Source organism: Mastomys coucha, unplaced genomic scaffold (assembly GCF_008632895.1).
Source record: "Mastomys coucha isolate ucsf_1 unplaced genomic scaffold, UCSF_Mcou_1 pScaffold22, whole genome shotgun sequence".
Taxonomy (NCBI): Eukaryota; Metazoa; Chordata; class Mammalia; order Rodentia; family Muridae; genus Mastomys; species Mastomys coucha.
Window position 1 is genome coordinate 106,983,983 of NW_022196905.1, and position 24,248 is coordinate 107,008,230.

The 24,248-nt window shown below is 49.0% G+C and overlaps 1 protein-coding gene across 3 annotated transcripts in view; it reads right to left on the minus strand.

The window, feature by feature from the left end:
• Ssh1 (slingshot protein phosphatase 1) overlaps positions 1-24,248 on the minus strand; it is a 51,207-nt gene that overhangs the window by 21,326 nt on the left and 5,633 nt on the right. For 2 of the 3 annotated variants that reach the window (XM_031337458.1, XM_031337459.1), the window contains exons 3-5: positions 4,922-5,025; positions 979-1,043; positions 437-558 (exon numbers count right to left, since the gene is read on the minus strand). In XM_031337458.1, coding sequence (XP_031193318.1) covers positions 437-558; positions 979-1,043; positions 4,922-5,025 — 291 coding nt within the window. Of the gene's footprint in view, positions 1-436; positions 559-978; positions 1,044-4,921; positions 5,026-16,208; positions 16,400-24,248 lie in introns of all 3 variants that reach the window. The other variant, XM_031337460.1, reaches the window with a different exon arrangement.

Below are 24,248 nucleotides of genomic sequence, written 5' to 3' on the forward strand. Positions count from 1 at the left end.
GCCAGGTTCCACTCTCAGAAGGGGTGAACGTTGGCTAAGCCTAGCACCCACTGCAGCTGGCTTCCTGTTCCACCCTGTGATCTCTTCTGCACATGGCCCCACCACTGTGATGTCATCCACGTGGCCAGACAGAGGCCTCATATTAGCTTTGCAGGCTCTGAAACAGCAAGCCAAATAAACATCTTTCCTTTATCAACTACCCAAGTATTTTGGTATGACAACAGAAAGTGGTCACATGCTTCCTCTTCTGAGGCTCTGAGAACTATGCATTCTCCAGCTGGCTCACAGCGGCAGGGAACTAAGGGCTGGGAAGAAGTGCCCTATCCCAGAGCCTTGGTGCTTCCCCAACCCCCAGCTCCTCTTCTGTAGGGACTCACTGCAGGACACTAACAGAGACACATTTGCTCTAATGGGAACTGCTCTCCCCGAGACTCACCTCTCCTTACTGGAAAAGTCAACTCCTAGCAAGATGTTCTCTTCCGTGTCCTGGCGCCCACTGGTGTACACCACAACCATGTAGCGGACACGGTCACTCCAGACGCTCTCTAGGCGCACGGCCTGCAAATGGAGGTCACCTCACTAGTTTATTCCCTTCCTCCATGCCCCAAACCAAGACCAACGGCTTTACTTCTTGACCCCTATCCCCAAATCAGGGAAGAAATGAAGGCCAAGTGCTTGTGAGGAGCAGAGAGAGCATGTGTGCCTGACACTGAAGGGACGGCCAACTGCATGCAGTCAGGGCACAGGCAGAATGTTCAGGCTACATTCATGTCTAGCAGAGGTGCCACAGAGACCTGACACCCCATCTCTTCTGGCCCCTTTAAAGAGCCAGGCATAAAAGCAAAAGTGTCACACATCCCAGTGATGTATCTACCACAGAGCAGCACTCCAGTGCCCTGATTTTGGTCAACAGTGTGAGAGAAGGTATCCTGATAGAGAAGGCTCCTGCTCACTCAGTGCCATGCCCTCAGCTCTCACCAGCTTGATCCTGTCTTCACAGCGCAGGAGGTTGATCATCACTTGCAGATGCTGAGGCAGGTCACCTTCAGGGCCAACAAGGAGAGAGAGGTTTAAGTGGCTACTCACATCCTTCCAAAACACACCATGGAAGGCTGATTCCAGCAGCGTGGGCGATACAGTGGTACTTTCAACAAAGACTTTGGGAAAAGCAGGTCCCAGGAACATGTTATCTATCATACTGGAGCAAACATTCCTTGGCAAGGTGGGGAGGCAGAAACTACAGTCCCAGCTGCAGTGAGGCGTGTGCCACGGGCTGAACTGCCAGGAAAAGGGCTGAGTGCATTTGTCCTCTTCAAACTCCTGGGTGTTTTCCACACAAGCCAGATGTTACTTCTGCACCTGGGGAGTGTATGTGGAGGGTAGGGGAAATCTACCTGACCACAGACAACAGCTGTGTGCTGGGTGTCCAGAGAAACTATTTAAGGAAAAACAATCTATTATTCTCTTTTCATAAGAAGGAAATTACTGATATGTTCTCTTTTTCCTTCATTGCTAAGAGAAGTAAAAAGATAGTAATCTAAGGCAGGCAGTGGTGGTACACGCATTTAATCCCAGCACTTGGGAGGCAGAGGCAGGCGGATTTCTGAGTTCGAGGCCATCCTGGTCTACAGAGTGAGTTCCAGGACAGCCAGGGCTACACAGAGAAACTCTGTCTAGAAAAACAAACAACCAAACAAAAAGACAGTAATCTAAAGCAGCAATCCTCCTGCCTCATCCTCCTGGGATCTAGGAATGTGGGTGCATGCCACCATTCCCAGCCAGAAAGTCATTTCTTTAAAGATTTATTTAATTATTTATTATTATATGTAAGTACACTGTAGCTGTCTTCAGACACACCAGAAGAGGGCGTCATATCTCATTATAGATGGTTGTGAACCATCATGTGGTTGCTGGGATTTGAACTCAGGACCTTTGGAAGAACAGTCAGTGATCTTAACTGCTGAGCCATCTCTCCAGTTCCCCAAAAAGTTTTTTTTTTTTTTTTTTTTTTTTTTTGAGACAGAGTTTCTCAGTATAGCCCTGGCTATCCTGGAACTCACTATGTAGACCAGGTTGGCCTTGAACTTAGAAATCTGCCTGTCTCTGCCTCCCAAGTGCTGGGATTAAAGGCATGCGCCACCAATGTCCGGCTCAAACAGTCATTTTTTTAAACACTTAACAAAACACCACTTAAACACCACACATGTGTGTGGTGAATGTACATGTATGTTTATATGTAGCTGCCTGGAGAGTCCAGAAGAGGGCGTTGGATCCCTGGAACTGGAGTTGCCGAACAAAGATAGTGAAAACTGAATTTGGGTCCTCTGCAAAAGCAATGTGCACTCTTAACCACTGAGCGCTCTCTCTCCAGACCCATCCCGCTCCCCTTTTTTGGACAGAGTTTGAACTTCTCTGGGAGGCACCCCTGGGGTCTGGAGAGGGTATGTGCAGGGCCAGGGAGCACGCTCACTGGAGGATGGTAAGGTATTCCCGTCTGTCTATCTGCTGGGGTAGTGTTGCCATAAAGCAGGATGTCTGAGCCCAGTTCTGCTTTTCCACACCGAGGCCTGCATGCCCTCTGAGGAAAGGCTCACCAATGCCCGGCTCCTGTGTAGATGTTCACCAGGATGAAGGTGTGACTAATAACTCAGTAAAACTACCCCTTTCAACAGCGTGCAGCACTCAAAGGAACTCAATTATCCTTTTTCTTTTGATTCCCCTACAGGGAGCTAAAGGTATGGCTCCTCCCTGCAGCACCTGCCTAGTATGTATGTATAAGGCCTTGGGTTCTGTGCCCAGCACTGCAAAAATCGGAGACAAAGTAACACCCGACCCTGAAATACCCTCTACACATGCTGGGAACCCTGGAAGGACAGTGCTGTGCACAGAAGCAAATGCCCTAGAAAACTACAACTACCATGCCTGCTGTAGAAGCAAGTTGTCCTTTTAAGGCTCGGAGGTGTGACGCTGCCCCTCTCATCAGGAGTGGACAGCTCACGTTAAGTGCTCTTCCCATAGTAAATAAGATCTGCAAAACCCAGACTGCAGAACTCAGCCTCCTTCGCTGGCTGAATCTGACCTAACCGCACAGAACTAACCTCTGGCCACTCTCCACAGTGGCGAGGGAGGCAATAGGAAAAGGGAACACAGTTTAGTCCTCTGATGGTCATCTCAGGTCAGCCAGTGACCATTCAAGAGAAACACAGCTATCCCAGGGTCTGATACCAAATAGCTTCTTCCCGTTTGCAGGCCAAGCTCACTCACATGAGGGACACATTTCACACGCTACAGACACCAGCAGTTATGGAAATGACAGCTGCTTAGCTTTATCACACTAAAAGTCACATACACTACCCGCTGGAAAGGCTGGCACATGATGTGTACATGTGTGTACCTGTCTGTGGAAGCCAGAGGACAACCTCAGCTCACCAAGGGTTTTCACCTTTTGTACGAGACAGGATCTCTCACTATTGTAGAACATCATTAGCTAGGTTAGCTGACCTGCGAGGTCCCAGGATCCACTTGTCTCCACCTCAGGGTGACAGATGTGCCCTGCCACACCTGGCCTTTTTTCTGTGGGTCCTTGGGATCCAAACTCAGGTCCTACTCTTGAAGGACTCGATATATCAACTGCACTCCCAGAGTTTTGATAACAGTCTTCTTTTTATTTTGTTGTTTTGCTTTTGAAGCAGGATCTTGCTGTGTAGCCTCGGGCTGCCCTTGAACTCACCCGTTTGGTTTCCAGCCCCAGATTCGTAGGACTTGGATTACAGGTGTGAGCCACCATGCCTGGCCACATGCATAATTACTAATTTCCATATTATCCGAGACATCAGATGCCTGCTGGCTGCTAATATTAGAAAACCGAGGTTCGAAGTCACAGAACCAGGTTTACAGAAGCCAGGCTGGCTCCAAAGCAAGGATTTTGTTTGGCTGGTTGGTTTGTTTGTTTTAACAGAATGGTTTCACTGAGTAACATGGGTATCCTGAAATATATACTATGTAGCCTAAGCTGGCCTTGAACACATGATGTTCCTGCTTCATCCCGACACCTTAGTGCTGGGCTCACAGACTGACTTCCAGCCTGCTCCAAATCAAACATTATTTCCACACACCCCATGCCTCCTTGGGCAGGACAGGCCTAAATCTTGGTTGCCGGGATCAGTAGTGTAAACACAGGCTGAGCTCTGAAGCTTGCCATAAACTACAAGAAGTGAAGTTACACCTCAGCACTTAGACCTAAGCTGGGCGAGCAGAGGCCAAGAAGAAAAAAATATCACAGAGTGAGGAAATGTCCAGGTGCTTCCTGCATCTCAGCCTAGCTCTTTTGAAAGGCAGAGGAGCCTCCCTACCACGTGGACATTCAGATCCAACAGCTTCCCTCAGAAGGACCCCAGGGGCCAGGATATGTTACAAAGGGCCCCTGGTGCCCAGGCACCTCCTGAGTTCCACTTTCAATCTGCCTTCATTTCTGAAGTCAAGTAGCCTAAGAAGACCAGCCTTGGTACTCGACAGGCATTGTTACTCATTTGGTTTTGGACCTACATTATTATTCAGTTTGACCTCAGTCTCTTCTGTCCTTTCCAGCAGGTAGCCATTATAAGATAAAGACGTTCTATCAGATGAGCACTCTTCCGTGACATCACCCCACGGATGCTCAGGTGAGGTACGAAGAACCTGGAGGCTGTCTTCGAAGGGACAGCTTATAGCTGTGATGCATGATGGTCCAACTGTCCAAACCTCACCATAAGCTGAGTTGTTCAGTTAACTGACAGAGAACACATGGGGAGTCTTTGTACCCCAACAGCTGTGCTGCTCATTATGAACCCACAATGCACTGCTTCCCTGGCCCTAAGACCCAGCAAACAACTTCCCACCCACTGTGGCATAGAAAAAGTGCCATGAATGCTTCCATAGTCACCTGCATGCTTGTGAGGGTTCTGAAGACTCCGCTGGCCCTGGGGGCTGTTTCCCTGCTGTAGGAAGAGGGCAGCTCCTTTCACCATAAAAAAGCTCTCGCTCAAGCTGGGAAGAACAAAACCAAAGCACCGTTAGAGCGACTTGGTGGATTCGATGAAGAGGGAATACTTAGGGCAGACAGATGACGGACCACACCTAATGGAATGAATGGACACCCAACAAGATTAAATAGTATAGGTGCTGCTGCAGTGCTTGGAAGCTCATCCCCCACCAGTTCAGGTGCGCTCCCCCAGGCTAATAGCTCCTTCCTGCACAAGTGAGACATGGCTCTAGGTGTAACACAGAGCAACCCTCATCCCAGCAGAAGGTGGTGTGACTCACTCTGAACTTGCACTCACTGGTCTATGCTTCTGGCCCTCCACCCCTACCTGCAGCCTCCCAGACACTTGCAGCCCTGTCATTGCTTCCTGGCACAGATCCTTGAAGGCACACAGAGATGGCCTCCCAGGGTGTCTGCATCCTTAGGAACAGCACCTGAAGGCTGGGGGGCTGCGGGCGGAGCCATAGCCGTCCTCAGTTGGGATGCCATGTCCACTACTCCTGTGAGTAACCTCAAGTTCACCCATACAGAATTTGTCAGCAGGATGAGTTTTTGGCCTTTGTTATTTTAACTAACAAGAAATATTCATACTCAGCCCATGACTTAAGAAGTAAGAACGAGGGGCTGGCCTATGATTCCCATTGCTCTCAAGGGTAGCCTGAGCAAATAGAGAGTAAAAAAGGAGATCTGGGGATAGATGGCTCAATGGTAGAGCATATGTTTAACATACAAAAGACCCTAGGATCAAATACAGACAGATAGATACACACACACAGAGATAGGCAAACAGATAATCACAGAGAGGTGGGCAGACAGACAGACACACACATATATACAATCAGAGATAGGCAGACAGATACATACACACAGGCAGGCAGGCAGGCAGACAGACAGACAGGGAGGGAGACAGATGGACACACACACACATACATGTGCACAGGCAAAGAAGGATCAAAACAACAACCAACCACAAAAACCAAACAACAAAAAACTTTCTTCCAATTCTTCACTTATAATTTGGTTAGGATTTTTTCTCTTTTCAGGGCTGGAGAGACAGGTCGGTGGTTCAGAGCCCTGGCTGCTCTTCCAGAAGTCTCAGGTTCAGTTTCCATTTCTCACACGGAGGCTCACAACCATCTGTAACTCCAGTTTCAGATCTGGCCTCTGAGGGTAAGGCATGCAATCCTTAACACAGGCGAAACATCCGCACACATAAAATTAAAAAATTAGCATCTTAAAAAAATTCTTCAGGGCCAGGCGGTGGTGGCCCAGCACTTGGGAGGCAGAGGCAGGCGGATTTCTGAGTTTGAGGCCAGCCTAGTCTACAGAGTGAGTTCCAGGACAGCCAGGGCTACACAGAGAAACCTTGTCTCAAAAAACAAAACAAAACAAAACAAAACTCCAGCTTGTACAGACATTCACACTTAGGAAAGAGAAAAAGCCTCAGCTTTTAACTGTTCCCAAGCACGCAGACCTACTACAGACCGGGAACTGACCCACAGGACACAGCATTGGAGCAGACCATAACCACCTCTCAGTACCTTCTCTCAGCTTCTTAGCAGTTCCCAGATTTTCCAACACATATCAACTTTTTAAATGGCTATTTTTGATTTTCAGAGAAACAATAAACCTCATACTCTAACACTCATATTAACTTTTACGGGTTCTGTGGGGGACCTGTTTAAGTTATTGAGCTATAAGACACTGCTCTCCTGAGTAAGTGGCTAACACGGGTCACATAAAGGTCAAAACATCTTAGGACAACAGGACTTTTGAAGAACCTCGGAATTAAAAAGATTTATTCCTGGAGAGATGGATGATATTATCTACAGTTTGGAAAGGCAAACTCATCTTTGATGAGCCCAACATCAGTGGCTAAGCATGACCATTTAGACCTAGAGGACTCTGCGGCAGCTTCTCAGACAACTTGGCTTCTATGACGGTGGATCCATAGTAAAATCTGAACTTCTCCTGGCTAAGTTCTGGGGGTAAGGGACTGGAGAGATGGCTCAGCAGTTAAGAGTTAAGTTCCAAAGGACCTGAGTTCAATTCCCAGCACCTACACCTACACAGCAGCTCATTACTGTCTATAATGCCAGTTCCAGGGGATCCAACACTCTTACACAGACATACATACAGGCAAAACACCAAAGCATGTAAAATAAAAATAAAACATAAAAGAAACTAGGGGGGTAAAAAAAAAAACCTTCATGGTAAAAAGAGACAGTTCAACTGATCATACAAAGCTTGACTGGACCCTCAAGCAAGAGCCTTTGAACTTGGAGAACCTGAGAGTGGGTCATGTGAGACCTAGCCTTCAGACCCCACAGCACTCCTGACCCTCCCCACACACCGCACGTAGCACAGGGCACCTTCCCACCCCACACAGTCACACACCAGCACTAAGGAAGCCAGGATTACAGACCGGAGTCCCTCTGCAGCCTCTCCAGGGAAAGAGGCTCTCTGGCTAACGTAGAAGGTGAGAGCTGGCCCAACCCTTCCCTACTCAAAATTTTAATGACAAAGCTTTCAGACCGATTCTGATCTCCAGGACACTCATCCAGATCTCCAAAGGCTGAGAACCTGGGAGCACATAGCAGCCATCTGTGAATCAAAGCAGCCTGGGGTAATTCTCAAGGCAGCACTCCTTTTGTTCACAGTTTAAAAAAATAAAGAACTCTGACTGACCAGAAACCAGAGCATTCTGGAAATTGCCAGACATTAACTGTATGACCTTTGCCTTGGAAACCAAGAGCAAAAATTCCCCTCTGTTTCCCTTGCATTTCCTAAGGAAAAAAAGGGAACATTGATAATTAGTGGGCGGGGATCACCCCGTGACACACACTCTGTCTGATAAGGAAGGGGAGGGGGCCTCCCCCTCCACCCCGTGGTTCATTAGTGTACTGGCTGGTTTAGTGTGTCAACTTGACACAAGCTGGAGTTATCACAGAGAAAGGAGCCTCAGTTGAAGAAATGCCTCCATGAGATTCAGCTGTAAGGCATTTTCTCAATTAGTGATTAAGGGGGTGGGGGGGGGCAACCTGTTGTGAGTGGTACTATCCCTGGGCTGGTGGTCCTGGGTTCTATAAGAAGCAAGCCAGTAAGCAGCACCCTTCCATGGCCTCTGCATCAGCTCCTGGCTCCAGGTTTCTGCCCTTGCTTGAGTTCCTGTCCCGACTTCCTTTAGTCATGAACAGTGATGTGGAAGTATAAGCTGAATAAGCCCTTTCCTCCCCAGTTTGCTTCTTGATCATGATGTTTCACTGCAGTAATAGAAACCTTGATTATGAAAATTAGCACCCTAGAACCACCTCAGTCCCTGTCAACAGCTAGCCTGTGTGCTGCGGGAGACCCCATTGTTCTGAGGTCTGCAAGGTCCCGTGCCCTGGAAAATATACAGGGAAATAGCAAAATACTGGTGGCCAAAATGACCGTCAGCCTGAGACTTGAGATGCTGTGTGACAGACAGGAGACTTTGGAGCATAGTCAGGTATGGAATCAACACAAACAAGGTGGAGAAGCGCTTACTTCGAGGCCTGACTTCTAGGCTGTGCGTGGGCTGGGCCATTGTTGGCACATAGCCAACAGTGTCCACAGGTAGCTGAAAAGCGCTGTCGAAAATGGACAGGCAACACCTAGTTATCCACACTGAGCCCCTACCAAGAAGCTCAAGACCAAGCCATAGCCTGGGACCTCAGCTGTGTCCCAACCCCTCACCCCCTGTCCAGTTCTCTGTGACATTCATATCAGTAATGACGCATACCTTTTTCTGAGTACCTGGGCCAAGGATGTATACAAATCCACCAACCCTCCATCCCAAATGGTGAGAAATCGTCTTTCCACAAGAGACTTTAGGGTCCTAAGAGTTACAGAAAGCCTGACCCAGACAGAGGAAGCACCCTCCTCCACTGCTCTACAAAAATTCGCAACCCTTCCCCAAAGCCCAGCTCAAAGCTTTCATCGCCAAAGCACAAGTAAGTTCTCAGACACAGCCAGCTGCCCTCTGGAAAACCTTGCAAGATCAAAGTTTCTAGAAGTAGGCAAGACAAAGGCAACCCCCAACCCCCATGGCCCAGCTCTCCCGCAGGCAAGAGCACCCAAGGAGAACACCGGTCCGCTGTGGCTTACGTACTAATGTGAGCTGGAAACCTCTGAACAGTAGAGGTACCGGCTTGGCCGGAGGAAGACACAGAAGTCAGAAAGATAGAAAAGTTCCATGGCAGCGGCTGTCACATTTGCAGAAACCCTGCTGAAACAGAAGGTCCCCACTAGCCAGCCCAGCCAGAGGCACTGGGGCTTTCCAGGGAGGCTCTGGAGTCCCTCCTCAGACGATGGTCCCACCCAAAGAGCAAGTGGCTCTTGTGGCACTTGTCTTCTCTGATATGGCTTAAAAAGGCCCTTGTCCCAGCATTTCCTGATGAAAGGGATCCATTCAGAGAAAGCAAAGCAGCTGAAGGTCCCTCCAGTCACGGCACTCCCACGGGCTTCACTGCAGCCTTTGGAACAAGCAATGGATGTACATGAAGAATCAGGAGGAAAAGCAGCTGGCCACTGAGCAGCACACCTCAATGTAAAGACCCCATCCTGCATCAAAGTCACATATGGGAGGAGGTCCCAGGGCATCGCTTTCTTTCAAACCCCAACCCATACCATGGAGCAGGGTCGTGGGAGGCTTATACTTAGTTAAAAAGGCGTTTTTCAAAAGCAGATTTACAGCCTAAGAAAATGCTTCAGTCACATTTATAGCCCCTAGAGGTGCCTGGTGACACTGTGGTTCCCCCAGCTGGGAACACTGCATGTGGGAAGAACCATGAATGTTTCAGTGAGGATCTTTGAGAGGTGAGAGGTGTCCCAGCAGGCCAAGCTGCAAAGCCAAAACAAGTCTCTGACCCCAAAGGGCTGGAGGTACTGAGAGCCTCAATTGACAGATTAGGGGTGTGAGTCAGGAAGAGGTGGGGGCCTGGGCCAGTTGCTAGTGTAGGAGAACTGAGAGGAGCCCCTGGGAGGTCTTGCCAGGAAGCTTCTCCTAGCCCCCAGTAATCAATGCAAGGTCCTCACTAGGGCAGTAGGTGAATCACAGAGTTCTTGCTCAGCTGATGTGTAATCCATTGCTCATCCAGGAACACACGCCTCACAGCCGGGACTGACTCCCATCCACTGCCCCACACCCATCTCAACCCCTCAGCGGCTTCCTTCTCCAGAAGGATCCACACTAAGACACAGCTGCCACCTCTGCACACACCAGCTCTGGTGACCCACCACAGTGTCACCAAGAACCCAGGATACAGATCGTGTCCCAGTCCCTCTTCCAAGCATCCAAATGCAGAACACACAGCAAGACCAAGGAATGGCTCAGGGAAACAACACCAGACAGGGAAGGCTTGTCTACCAAATGCTTCCATGCGCCCACCCGATTAGAAGCAATGAGGGTGGTCACAACATGCCTCCAACATCCCCACCCCCTCGCCAGAACTGTGATCTTCCCTGGAAGCCAAACAGAGACAGTTTGGCTGGTAACTGTACATACATATATCTTTAGCCAAATATATTCAGAGTCCCAAGCATTCTTGACTACTAGAGGAGCTCAGATACTAGATGACACTGGATTGGCCACAGTGACAGCAGACTGGACCTTTGGTAAGTCCCACTGCTGACAAAACGCTCGGGCGGACATCAGAGGGCAGAGACCTTCTTAGGCCCATCCATACCAGAACTGTGAGGCAGACCAAGATGGGATCATTCATGCCGGCTTACACCTCAGGGAAGGGGAAGCTACTTAAATATATGATTTTAGGAATTTTTTTAACAGGTCACCTCTCAAAAAAAGGCACAGTATACAAGCTTAAAGTCTAGGGCTCTCTAAAGAATAGGTGCTCAGTGGGCTAGGCTACTTAAAGCTGACATAGCCTCTTTTTTTTTTCTGTATAGCCCTGGCTGTCCTGGAACTCACTCTGTAGACCAGGCTGGCCTCAAATTCAGAAATCCCCCTGCCTCTGCCTCCCAAGTGCTGTGATTAAGGGCGTGCGCCACCACTGCCGGGTTTGATTTACCTTTGATTGTATTTAGCTTTGGGCATAGTGATGACTGAGGCAAGAGAACAGAGAATCTGAAGGTAATCCTAGAAGGAAGCTACAGAACTGTAAAGTTATCATTACAGGGAACACTGTTCAGGATCTCTGATCTCACTGTGAACCCTGAGATTGTGAACTGGAAAAACCTGTTTCTTGTTGTGGTGTGGCTCAGCCCTAGCACACACCTTTCTGCTTATTGTAAATAAGACTGAATAGAGTCAACCATAGGTCAAGAGGTAGAGCAAGCAACCAGTTGACCCGAAGTGAACATAAGAAATCTGGAGAAGGGCTAGAGACATGCCTCAGCGGTTAAGAGCGCTGACTGCTCTTCCAGAGGTCCAGAGTTCAATTCCCAGCAACCACATGGTGGCTGACAACCATCTATAACGGGATCTGATGCCCTCTTCTGGTGTGTCTGATGACAGTAACAAAAATAACAAAAAAAAAAAATAGCTAAAAATAAATGTTTAAAAAAAAGAAAAGAAAAAAGAAAAAGAAAACCCCTGGAATACAAAGTAGGGGCTTTGAATTGAAGGGGATTTAAGACCTGGGGAAGAAGGGGTTTTTTCCTTCTGGAGGGCAGTGTAGTAGGAAGGTCAGCAGGCAACATTTTCTGACTCTGAGTTAGCCAGCTTTCACCACAGCCTCTGCCTCCTGAGTCTTCATTTGGTAAATCAAGCTTTTCTGATTTTGTTTCAAAAACAACAGAAGACAGGCGTGGACAATATCCCAAAGAGGAAGGCCGTTTAGTTCCCTCCAGATTAGCCAGCTGTTACTGACTGCTGCATAACACCTACAGATTAGGCTTCTAAGATCTGCTAAGCGTAAACTGGTTCTTAGACCTTGATCACCCAAGTTCACGTACGAACTCAAGATGCACAATGAGAAAGGCTAAGTAAGAACCTTGGACTGTGGTGCAGCCATCGATCTCTCAACACAAGAAGGTCTCAGCGCCCGAATGCACGGTCCCTACAGGCACTAAGAGCGATTGTGAAGAGTGCTTTACAATCTAGAGAGCTCGCCTCTCCACAGCTACACCTAATTCTTACAATTCCATTCTTCTGACAAAAGATCCAAGATGGGGGAAGAATGAACTGTTGCAGGTTATAAAGCAAACAGGAGCAGAAGGGGCTGGAGACGCTCCTCCCAGCTCCACATTTTTCCTGCTCCATCCCCAGGACGGCAGGGCAACCCAACCTGCAGCTTGTTTAGCCTGGTTTTGTTTAGCCTGGTTTACTGAGACTCCCAGGCCTGGCAAAGTGAAGTTTAGGACAAAGAGAAGGACAGACACTATTTGGAGACAGACGAGGGAAAGGCTGCGAATTGGAGGAAAATTCTTCCCAGATTCTCCACAAGAGCTTCCTGATGTTCAATGTCCCAGAGAACCCTAGCTGTCCTAGACAGCTTTTTTTTTTTTTGGTTTTTCGAGACAGGGTTTCTCTGTATAGCTCGGGCTGTCCTGGAACTCACTCAGTAGACCAAGCTGGCCTTGAACTCAGAAATCCACTGGCCTCTGCCTCCCAAGTGCTGGGATTAAAGGCGTGTGCCACCACTGCCTGGCTCCTAGACAGCTCTTATATCTTATGTCTCCAAGGAAAACGTGGCAGGGCCTGGTTCCAAACGCCTTCTTTAGGGTGTAAGAAAAGACATCTTCAACTCCTGCTCCAAATGCTCCCGGAGAGAAGGGGCTCTCAGCAAGGCATGGTGCTCTGGAAAGGGATTATGGGCAGAAAAATGTTGGCATAGCCAGTTGATAATGTCTTTGCTGCAGGGCCTCATATTGTTTGGCTGGAGGCGTGGGCTTCCCTCAGAGAGAAGGAATGTCCAGAGGCACTGTAGACAGGCAGACCTTCTCCGAGCCAGTCACATAGCCTTCCTTCACACCCAGCTGGCGGGAGCCTGCTGCTAAGACTATCTGCAAGCTCACGAGAGTAAGACTTGTTCCTGCTTAGGTAAGTTAGCCTGTGAGCCGGGACACAGATCTGCAAACCTTAAGGTAGTCCATCCACGACCGTCAAGAGCTGTTAGGCAGCCTGCTACTGCAGCTCCTCTGTCATCGGGTACACCAGGCCCTGAGCCTCCATACAGAGGGCTGAAGTATAAAGGCTGCATTGTGTGGGAAATCTATGGCAGCAGAAGTGACCCAGCCAGCTAGAATCAACAGGAACGTGAAAGCAGTATTTCTGAAACAACTCAAAAATCCTCAAAAATGGGTGATCTCAGCTGCCTCAGGTAGTCATGGCTTCCTATGGTACGAAGCTCTGTGCAACACTCATTGGTCACCAATGTACAACCTTCCCAGGAGTCCATTCCTTTGATCTCCAGGACCACCTGGCTCTGGCCTTCTTCATTCCCTGACTGAAACACACTAGCATAAGAACCGACTGGACAGTACAACTGTGGTCAGTGTGACCAAGGAACCAAACTGCTATTTCAGTAACACATGGCGCATAGGGGTGACTGTAATCCCAGCAGGTGGGAAGCAGAGGCAGGTGGGTCTCAGGAGTATGAGGCCAGCCTGGTCTACGTAAGTTCCAGCAAGGGCTAGAGTCTCAAGGAAAAGGAAACAGAAGCAGGCTGCCTGCTGAATTCATGTGAAGTTCAAGTTCTGCCCTCAGCACCCCACCCTCTACTCCACCTGCAACAGCACAGAACACAACAGGGTGGGAGTGTTCTGCCTGCCTCTGGCCCCACACCCAGGCTGCAGGGCTCCTAATCACTGCAGACAACATTCCTCCTTAGCCCCAGAGCTTTCCACTCAGAACCAAAACTCCAGCCACCTACCTACAGTAGCCACAATTATCCTTTCCATGCACCATGCCATTCGCTCATCTGACTCTGGAGTCAGGCTCTGATTTATGATCTCCCACATCCCACTGGGCATCCTCTGCTGTGGCCCTCAGAAGCCCATCTACTCCAGGTAGATCTCCAGGTGGATCCCACAGCCTCCTTGCCTGCCTCCACACATAGTGCTTGACATCTGAAATCTGGCCTTTTCAAGAAAGCTTACTGTGGCTGCTCTAAGAGAGATCCACAGTTCTCTGTACCAGTCCCTTGTCCAAGGTCAAAGCCCCAAGCTTTGTTCCCTGGCCCACGGGTGGCGAATTGTTGCCAGTATCTTTTAACAGATAATTGGATGCAGTGTCCAAGATACATTCAAGGATCCCAGTTAGCAACAAGGTATTTCATCAACCCATCAGAGGCTGGGGATGTAGCTCAGTTAGTGGAATGCTTGCTGAGCAATCATGAAGCTCTCTGCCCTGTACAAGCCAGGTGTGATGATGGCACACCACAGCTGTAATCCTGGCACTTGGGTGAGGCAATCAAGGTGATCAGAGTTCAAGGTCACCCTACAATACACAGAAAGTCTGGAGCCAGCAAAACGACTATCATCATTAAGGAACCAAATAAACCAATCAACTACGAAGTACTTTCCATGGGATATACTAAGTGGTAAAGAAACCAAGTGATACCACCACCAGGGCTTGCACGGGTGTCTAGCAACCCATGGATCAAGGGCTCGGTCTCTCTCACATGCTGCAGCAGAAATCTAATCACTTAAAGGGTATATTACTACATGATGGTCTTAGCCAAGCACATTAATTCCATCATTCATGATATAGAGGCAGGAGGATGTCTGGAAGTCCCAGGCGAGCCAGGGTTACATAGTGAGACTCTGTCTCACACAAACGAACAAACAAACAAACAAACAAACAAATCAAAAACAACAGACACAAAAGATGGATACAAAGTGTCCGAGTCATCAGAGTCAAAGACTGGAATGCTCCAGATGGAAAGCACACGTAAAGTGCAATGAGGTATTCTGAGCTGGACTCTCCTCTATAAAGGACAACACTGGAATAACTTGTCTATAATCACGAAATGATTTCAAAATTTAAAACAAAACAAAACAAAAAAAAAACATTAGAGTCCATGTCCCCCACACACTGGTAGTGAACCTACAGCTGTGCTACACCCTGGTCCCATTTACTGCATTATCTTTTTTGTTGCTGTTTTTATTTTGTTTTCTGAAACATCATCTTGCTCCCTATACATCACAGGCTGATCTTGAACTCCTGACTTTCCTGCCTCCACCTCCTCAGGGCTGGGATTACAGGCATGCACACCATACCGACTGTTGGTTTTTAATTAGCATATGTCATGGCTTTGCTTTCCAATGCTTGGGTCATTTAGTGGCCTCCTGCCTGGGGCCCCCTTTTCCACTTGATGTTTGCTAGAATATAAGCTGGACCAAGGTGCTCTGCTCTCCCGGTGCTTCTCAGTCTAAGAGGGCTTTTTCCTGGTCCACCTAAGAACTAATTTTATCACTTTCTTGTTCTGAAAGAAACATTTTTGGGCCAATGGGAGCCTAACTGCCCAAGCTGGGCCTCCCATTGTGAAGGGCAGGGTTTTGTAGCCTGTCTCATCACCCCACACATGCATGACATCTGTGGTGGCTGCAGCTTTGGCACCAACTACTACTGCACTCACCTCCAGAGACAATGATTACCCTGGTTAACTGGCAAGATGGGGAGGCAACATTGGCACTCAAGACACACACCTAAGGCACCCTGCTTGCTCATCCCTCCTCCTAGGTCTCCCTATGGTTATTCGCAGGTATGTTTGATAGGAAGAGCTCTTCCGAGAAACTGACCGGCCTGAGCTTTTGTTTTGACATAGGTCTTGCTATGTTACCCAGGGAGTCTTGAACCAGTGAGTTCAAGTGACACTCCTGTCTCAGACTCATGAGCAGCTGGGGCCAGAGGTTCACAACCAGTGCTCTGGTTGCTGGTTTTAAGGATAACACCAGTTAGGCCATAGATGTTATTCTTTCACTTTGATGACCAGAAAACTTGCAGTCAGATTGGAGGCCAAACTCTTGTCCAGAGTACCTTTGATAAGGTTCCAACTTTATTTCCCCCCTTTTCCAAGTCCTAACCTTCTCAATGTTTTATTTTGGCACCATGCATGCACGTGTATGTCTGTAGGTCAGAGGACATGAGTTAGATCCCTGGAACCCAATGGCCCAATGGTGGAAGGAGATAACTGACTCTTTCAATTTGTCCTCTGACCACACACACACACACACACACACACACACACACACACACACTTACCCTAGATGTCAGGTTTGACAAGCATCTTTCCCTACTGACCCATCTTGCTCAAAGATGGCTCAAGGGTTAAAGACACCTGTTGCTGAGAGAAATGACCCGAGTTCAATCCCTGGGATCCACAGGGCAGAAGACAAAAGCTCCTTTTAATTGTCTTCTGACTGCTTCATGCAAGTTGCACCATGTGCTCCCATCTGCACAGACACAGACAGGCAATAAACAAACAATGTAACAATAGTGAAACAAACAAACAAACAAAAAATTAAGTCGCTAGACCAGAAAAGAGAGGAAGAAAACTGTAAAAACAAAGTGAGCCAGAGTGTTATTTCCAAGGTCAACTGTGGTGCATGAGTCAGCAGAACTCAGGAGGAAATGGTCCTAGCCCAGGGGTTCCCCTAGCAGGCTCCACCTGGCCATGAATGTCTTCCCTGGAGAGATCATTGAAACACTACAGATAACAATAACAATCGTTCTTTCACACCAAGGCAGGCCAACACCAGACTCCCCTCTAAATCTCACAAGAGCTAGGGATGGTGAGGGCTTTTTCTCAGTGTGAGGAGAGCAGGCAGGTGGCCCAAAGTCACAGCCACCCAGGCAGGTTAAGGGAGTGCGGCAGACCTCAACTGTGAGGCCCTACTGTGCCCACACAGTGCCAGCTGTACACGCTTCTGTGGCATCCATTATTCTACTGTACCAGCCAGGAGGGTCACCACACCCACCCGTAGGGAAGGCATCTCACACTGAGCACTCTAGGAATGGGAGCCTGTGGCTGGCCCTTATAGAATGGCTCCTTTCCTACCTTCCCTAGTACAGGGGCCGCCACCTCCTCAAGCTTAAGGGCATCAACTGGGCCGCCCTGTCATCACAGAGCTGCCAGCACCAGCTCTGTCCACAGGCCCACATACGCCAAAGATGAGAGCTAAGATTCAAGTCCTTCCGCTGTGACGGCTGATGCTGTGCTGACGGCTCTGCTCCCATCTGAGTCGCAGCCAAGAACCTCCTATTGAAGCCCAAGGTCCAATTCCCCAGGGGCCAGGCCAGGTCCCTCTAGACGGGGTCATAACCTTGACCTAGTCACACACCAAAAATGTCTGACCTTGTTCACTGTGGGAATCAAACTCCCGAGAGTGTTACAAACCTAGAGGATGATTAGAAGGCCAAAACAGACACACACAGACTGGCATTCAGCTCCCTTACAGGAACAGTCATCATGGTGGCCTCACAGAATGAGGCTGGTGACTGGTGGCATTAGGAGCTAGGACCTAATCTTGTTTTTGAGGTGAAGTGAGAGAGGCTGTATGGTACACATCTATCTCCTTTACAAAAAACTTAGGTTTCGCTGGGCAGTGGCAGTGGTGGCGCACGCCTTTAATCCCAGCACTTGGGAGGCAGGGGCAGGTGGATTTCTGAGTTCCGAGGCCAGCCTGGTCTACAGAGTGAGTTCCAGGACAGCCAGGGCTACCCAGAGAAACCCTGTCTTGAAAAAACAAACAAACAAACAAAACAAAAACAAAAACAAAAACCTTAGGCTTCTTGGCGCTTTCTCACAACTCTCTTTTCTTTTTAAGCACGCACACACACACTGTCCATGTGTAAGCAACTGTCAAAGCATGCATCTAGAGCTCTGAGGACAACCTGTGGAGTTGGTTCTCTCCTTCCACTATAAGCCAAGCACTGAGACAGAAGCAATGTCACTGTGCCTGACTTCATGGCCTCATTGGGGGATGAAAACCCCAGATGGTCATTAGTGAAGAGAGCCTATAGGGGGCTGGAGAGATGGCTCAGTGGTTAAGAGCACTGACTGTTCTTCTGAAGGTCCGGAGTTCAAATCCCAGCAACCACATGGTGGCTCACAACCACCCATAATGAGATCGCATGCCCACTTCTGGGGTGTCTGAAAACAGCTACAGTGTACTTACATATAATAAATAAATAAATCTTTAGAAAACAGCCTATAGGAGCACCTCTGTGAGTGCCATGCTCCTGGGGTGGGGGGGATGAGAACAGCCCCCAGGTATTCACTGAAAGTCTAAGGACTGGAATTTCAAACATTTAATGAACTGCACTTATGTGTAATTCACATTAACTGCAGCAATGAGTTTAATTAAGCTGTGGCAGAGTCAATTTAACTCTTCACCTCTGTCCTCATTTGTCTCCACTATAGGATGCTGCTCTAAATTTAAAAAGTTTAATATATGTTGAAAAGAAATTCTGAATTTAAAATAAAATCTTCCAGGCTGTCAAGATGGTTCAGTGGGTAATAGCACTTGCTATCAAACCTGATGATGGCCCAAGTTAGATACCCAGAGATGAGAGGAGAGAAAAACATTCCCAGAGGTTTTCCTTTGGCCTCCCAAGGGTGCCATGTTGAGCATAGGAAGGCACAAGCTGAATACAGTGGGTATGTCTGCAGCGAGGGCACCATGCAGCAGGGAAAGGTAGGCCTTCCAGGCACCAAGTCACCTTCAGATCACAGTTCACAAGATGGGCAGTCTGACCTCCAAGGCATGCCAGGCACTGAGGCCAGGCTCAGAAAGAAGAGAGTCCTTCAAGGATCTCTGGCCCTGTGGGCAAGCCTGATTGCTCACAACCACAAACTGGTACCACTGAGCAACAAATATATATGGCTTCAGTTGTTACATTTATATCCACCTGCCACTTGGGTGACAGGTGACTGACAGACACACTGACCTATAGTCCTGCCCATGCTATCTCCTCCTCATGAGGCACAGACACAGTAACTGTTTAACACCTCAGAGGACTTTGCCTGGCAGAGGGTCAACAGAGGCTCCAAAACTCTCTGAAATAAACCCTTGAACAAGGCAGAGGGAGACCCACACCTGTGCAGGCTAGGGGCGGGGGTGGGGGGGATGTTCAAAGGGCGGGTGGCAAGCAGTCAGTAGAGCAGGACAAGCTGACCCAATGAGACACTGTGGGGCAGGGACAGAGGGCAGCGACACTTCCGGCAGCTACAAAGAGTAGGATCCCCTAGGGAACCCCAAGTCAAGACCACAGGGGAAGGAGTGTGTGGGAAATGCAGACAGAGGGGATAAGGGAGTTTATGGCCTAACTCTGAAACCAAAAAGATGTCAGACAGTCAAGACTGCTGTCCTGATGTGGAAATCCACTGGGCAGGAGACAAGAACGAAGCCGGGCGGTGGTGGCGCATGCCTTTAATCACAGCACTTGGGATGCAGAGGCAGGCGGATTTCTGAGTTCGAGGCCAGTCTGGTCTACAGAGTGAGTTACAGGACAGCCAGAGCTATACAGAGAAACCCTGTCTTGAAAAACAAGAATGAAAGCAAAGGTTTAATGAACGTGTTTGCGGACCTGACTCAGAAACACAAGATTGAAGATGAAAACCCCACTCCTGAGCCACACTCTGGGGATGACACAGCTGTGTCACCTCCCCAGTGTCCCACCTGGCACAAAACCACCTGTGCCTCGTGCCAGCCTCAGCAGCTTCCAGGATCAGGATCCAGGATCCAGGAGGCACTGCCAGCAGGGCCAACTGCTCACCAACTTCTATGGTCCTAACCAAACCAGCCACTAGGTACATATAAAGAATACCAGGGGGGTCACTATGGGCTTGAGGGCCTCCCTTCATCTGAGCGTGAGATCACACCTGGCATTTTCCAGAAGCTCTTCAGAAAAGCCATCAGAATTAGGCCCCCAAGGTCCCAACAATCTCCTTGGAATGTAGCCAGGTGCAGGTGACCTTCTCAGGCTTGGACACACAAAGGGTCACTCATTCTCCTGTGCCACAGGCTAACACTTCCTAGAAATCACACCTGAGAAAGATATTAAGCTCACACATAACCAACAAACACAACAGATCCCACACAAGGACATTTCCACTGGCTACTAACCAACCCCAAGAGGCTTTTTCCAGTCTGCATGAGTCCCCCATGTGCAAAGGCCAGGACCTCTCAGGGTAAAGAGTCTGGTACAGGGGCAAGGCTCGGATCCACACACAGACTTACCTAACACAGAGCCCCATACACTCATCACCTGAAATGTGCTCTCTCATGTTTATAATTGATGACAGAGCTCCATCTTTACCCCCTTCAACTATGTAAACGCCGTGTGTGGGGAAAGAACCTGATCATATCAGTAATAAGAGCCACCGAGGCGAGGGATGTGACAAAAACACACAGAGCTGCCACACGAGGTGCAGGTGACTCGCTGTCTTAGTCAGGGTTTCTATTCCTGCACAAACATCATGACCAAGAAGCAAGTTGGGGAGGAAAGGGTTTATTCAGCTTATACTTCCACATGGCTGTTCAACACCAAAGGAAGTCAGGACTGGAACTCAAGCAGGTCAGGAAGCAGGAGCTGATGCAGAGGCCATGGAGGGATGTTCCTTACTGGCTTGCTTCTCCTGGCTTGCTCAGCCTGCTCTCTTATAGAACCCAAGACTTCTAGCCCAGGGATGGCACCACCTACAAGGGGCAATTGAGAAAATGCTCCACAGCTGGATCTCATGGAGGCACTTCCCAAACTGAAGCTCCCTTCTCTGTGATAACTCCAGCCTGTGTCAAGTTGACACACAAAACCAGCCAGTACACCCACCTTCATCACAGAGAAACAAGAGAAAGGCTACCTGCTCTCTCTGGTCCCAGGGTCCCATGCGTGAGTCGGCCTACTGAAAAAATACCTGGCTTAGGGGAGCAGGAGCTGTCCTGGGACCCAAAAACAGTATGCACAGTACGGGGGTGGGAGTGGGGGTGAAGCTGGGGGGTCTGGAGGGTGGCTGGAAAAAGGCAGACAGAGATGTGGGGACTGGGAGAGAGAAGCAAGGAGGACCATGAGGAGAGCATTGAAAGGTAGCCCTGGGATGGGTCCAGGAGCAGTGTGGATGGATGGGACTACCCAAGAGCCACCATCTGAATAAAAAGGCAGGTGAGACCCCAAGACTAAACCTGGTTCCAGCAAAGCGTTGCAACCAGTGAGCCAGTCTCATCTCTTAGACCACCGGGGAGAGCAAACCAGCACAGCTGTCAGTAGCATAGGAAAAGGGGGTAGGTGAGGGAATACCCCTTCCACAAAAACAAACACACTTTGTAGCAAGCTGCAGTACTACCAAAATAAGGGTTAGTTAAAAGTCGCTACACTGTACTGCCTAGTGAAAAACAGTTAAAAAAAAAAAAAAGGCTACTGGCCTTGCCAAAACTGTAGCGTGAAACACATACCAGCAACGGTGTAGCATTTAAATCTTCAATCCACAGCTGTTGACACTAGTAAGAAGCAGCCAAGGCTATAGCGGTCCCACGGTAATCACGACAGAAAAGAGCCAGCTAAGGAAGCATCTCCTCCACCCTACCCCACCAGCTTCCCAGTCTTTCCCTCAATCTTAGAAATTGAATAAAGGCCGTTTACCATTCAGGGTCAATCCAAAGCAAAGGGCTACCTCTCCCTGGCCTTCCGCCTCAAAGAAAACCATCTGGGCACGTTTGTTTTGTTTTTCTAGGGAGTGGGAGGATCTGAGAATGCACATGAGCAGTGTCTGGGAGGAACAGCAGCCAGAGGCCAGACCTGGACAGGCAACTTCCTTGTTAGAAAGCGGGATGCTGTCCTCTGCCTGAGAAGGGAGGTGAACTGTCAAGGTGAGTCAAGAAGCCGGAAAGGCTAAGAGGAAGAGCAGAAGGCACAACTCCCTGCTGCACTCCTGGACCATGAGAACTCAGGACCCCACTCCTGGGGTTCTCCCTGTGGCCACAATGGCTTTGGGATCCTGCTGTGAAAAGGGCTTAGCTCTGCCTGGATGGGTCTGATATCACAGGAGCTCCTGGCAGTGAGTGAACTCAAAGGGGAGTTCCAGGTTCCTTAAGCCTTCAGTCAGGTTCCTTGTCTGTGGGTCCAAAAGAACTGACTCATCTGGACAGACTGACTGGACCCTGGGCTACCAGCCTGGAGGTACAACGCTTGCTCCAACGTTCTTCCTCCCTCCCTGCCCCCGGAGGTCTGTCTGTCTTTGTTTTTAAGCAGGGTCATGCAATTTAACTCCAGTTGCCCTCGAACTCTATAGGCCTCAGAGATCTTACTTCAGCCTCTAGAGAGCTGGGGTGACAGGCCTGCACCACCACACACAAATACTTCACTGGGATACAGAGGTGTCAAAGTACTGAGACACCAATCCCCATCCTATGTCAGCCTCCCGCCCCCCAGTGCCAAACCAGGCAACTTTCTCTTTTATTAGTGAGAAGGGACTACAGACGGCCACAGTTTCTTATCACAGCTCTAAGTTCTTGGCTACAAACATCTTCAAGCATTCTGCTTATTAAGGGCAATTAAAGACAAAGCTAGCTCAATGTTCTCCCTGGCCCAGTGCCCAGAGAGGAAGAGATGGGTGGAGGGCAGAAGGAATTCTGACCCCAGGGAAGGGTCACAGGAGCAGGGCACAGGAAGCTGCAGGGGCTCTGGGGGCCCCACCACCCTCATCAAGTTTTCCTCCCAGTTCCGGGCCTGCACCCAACACCCAGATTCCACTGGCCCTCCTCCTACACACAGAGCCTGTGCAGCCAAAGGCAGCCCATTACTGCCCCCAGATCCGGTGTTTCCGACCCTGGAACCTTAACCTGGGCACAAGCTGCCCCAAAGTGAGGTGGGAAGAGCCAATCTGCCCTTTACACAGTCTAGCTCGATCGACAAGGATCTGGTAGCTGCAATTGTTACCACTTAGCTTTCTGTAGGTCAGGGCTCCCCCACCCACGTCATCTGCACAAATAGCATGTTTCCTGATCAGAGTGGAAGATTTTCCTTCCTTCACTCAAGTGCACAAAGTCCAAAGACAGGCCAGACATGTTTCTAGAGCAGAACACCGGAGAGCGTTACCGAGCACAGCACTTAGCACAGCACTGTGTGCAGCACACAGAACAGTAACTGAGCATAGCACTTAGCCCAGTAACTCAGCACAGCACTGTGTGCAGCACACAGGACGGTAACTGAGCATAGCACTTAGCCCAGTAACTCAGCACAGCACTGTGTGCAGCACACAGAACAGTAACCGAGCATAGCACTTAGCCCAGTAACTTAGCACAGCACTTGGTGTTGTGGGTTACCCTGGTGCTGTTTGTACTCATGTTAATTCTTCTTCCTCTAGAGGGATTTACCCAGAAGAGCCGATCAAATACATATTCAGGTGATCTCATGTGAACTTTCTCCCCATTCTAACTACTCAATAAAGTCTAGAGTCTATGATTGGGCAGTGATCATACGATTGGGAAAGGAAAGGTGGGACAAGAGGTTCTGGAGAGTGAGGGCAGGAGAGAGGATGGGAGAGGAGGAGGAGGAGGAAGCCATGATGGAGCAGAACTATGTGGCCAGGAGAAACCACAAGTAGGGTAGGGTCTTCTAGCTGGGTAATAAGTATAGTGTTAGATCTACCCAATCTAGGCACATAGCTAGACTTCAGATGGGCAAAGAGAAGGAAGCCTGAATTTTTGTCACAAATGAGTCCAGATGACTTTAGTGTCCCCCCAGTGAATACAGTAACTGGTAACTACATCTTATGAGAATTTTACAGAAAGTGTTATCATTTCGTGTTTCTGGAAATTTTGTCTGCATTTATCTCTATGTATCCATACATGCCTGACAACCAAGGCCAACAGAAGATAGCAGGTCAAATAAACTGGAGTTATAAGTGGTGGTGGGCCACCAATGCTGATGCTGGGAACGAACTCGGGTCCTCTGTACGAGCAGCCAGTGCTCTTAACTACTGAGCCGTCTCTAGCCTTTAAGAACTGTCTAAGTGAACTCAGACACAGATCAGTCCCATCACACTACGCTTTTAATCCCAGCACTCAGGAGACAGAGGCAGACGGATCTCTGAGTTTCAGGCCAGCCAGAGCGACAGAGTGAGCTCCAGGACAGCCAGGGCTACACAGAGAGAAACCTCATTTTGAAAAACAAAACAAAACAAAACAAACAAACAAAAAAAAAAGACAAGCAAAAAAGAAGTGATGTGTGCCAGGCAGTGCATGCCTTTAATCCCAGCACTTGGGAGGCAGAGACAGGCGGATTTCTGAGTTCGAGGCCAGCCTG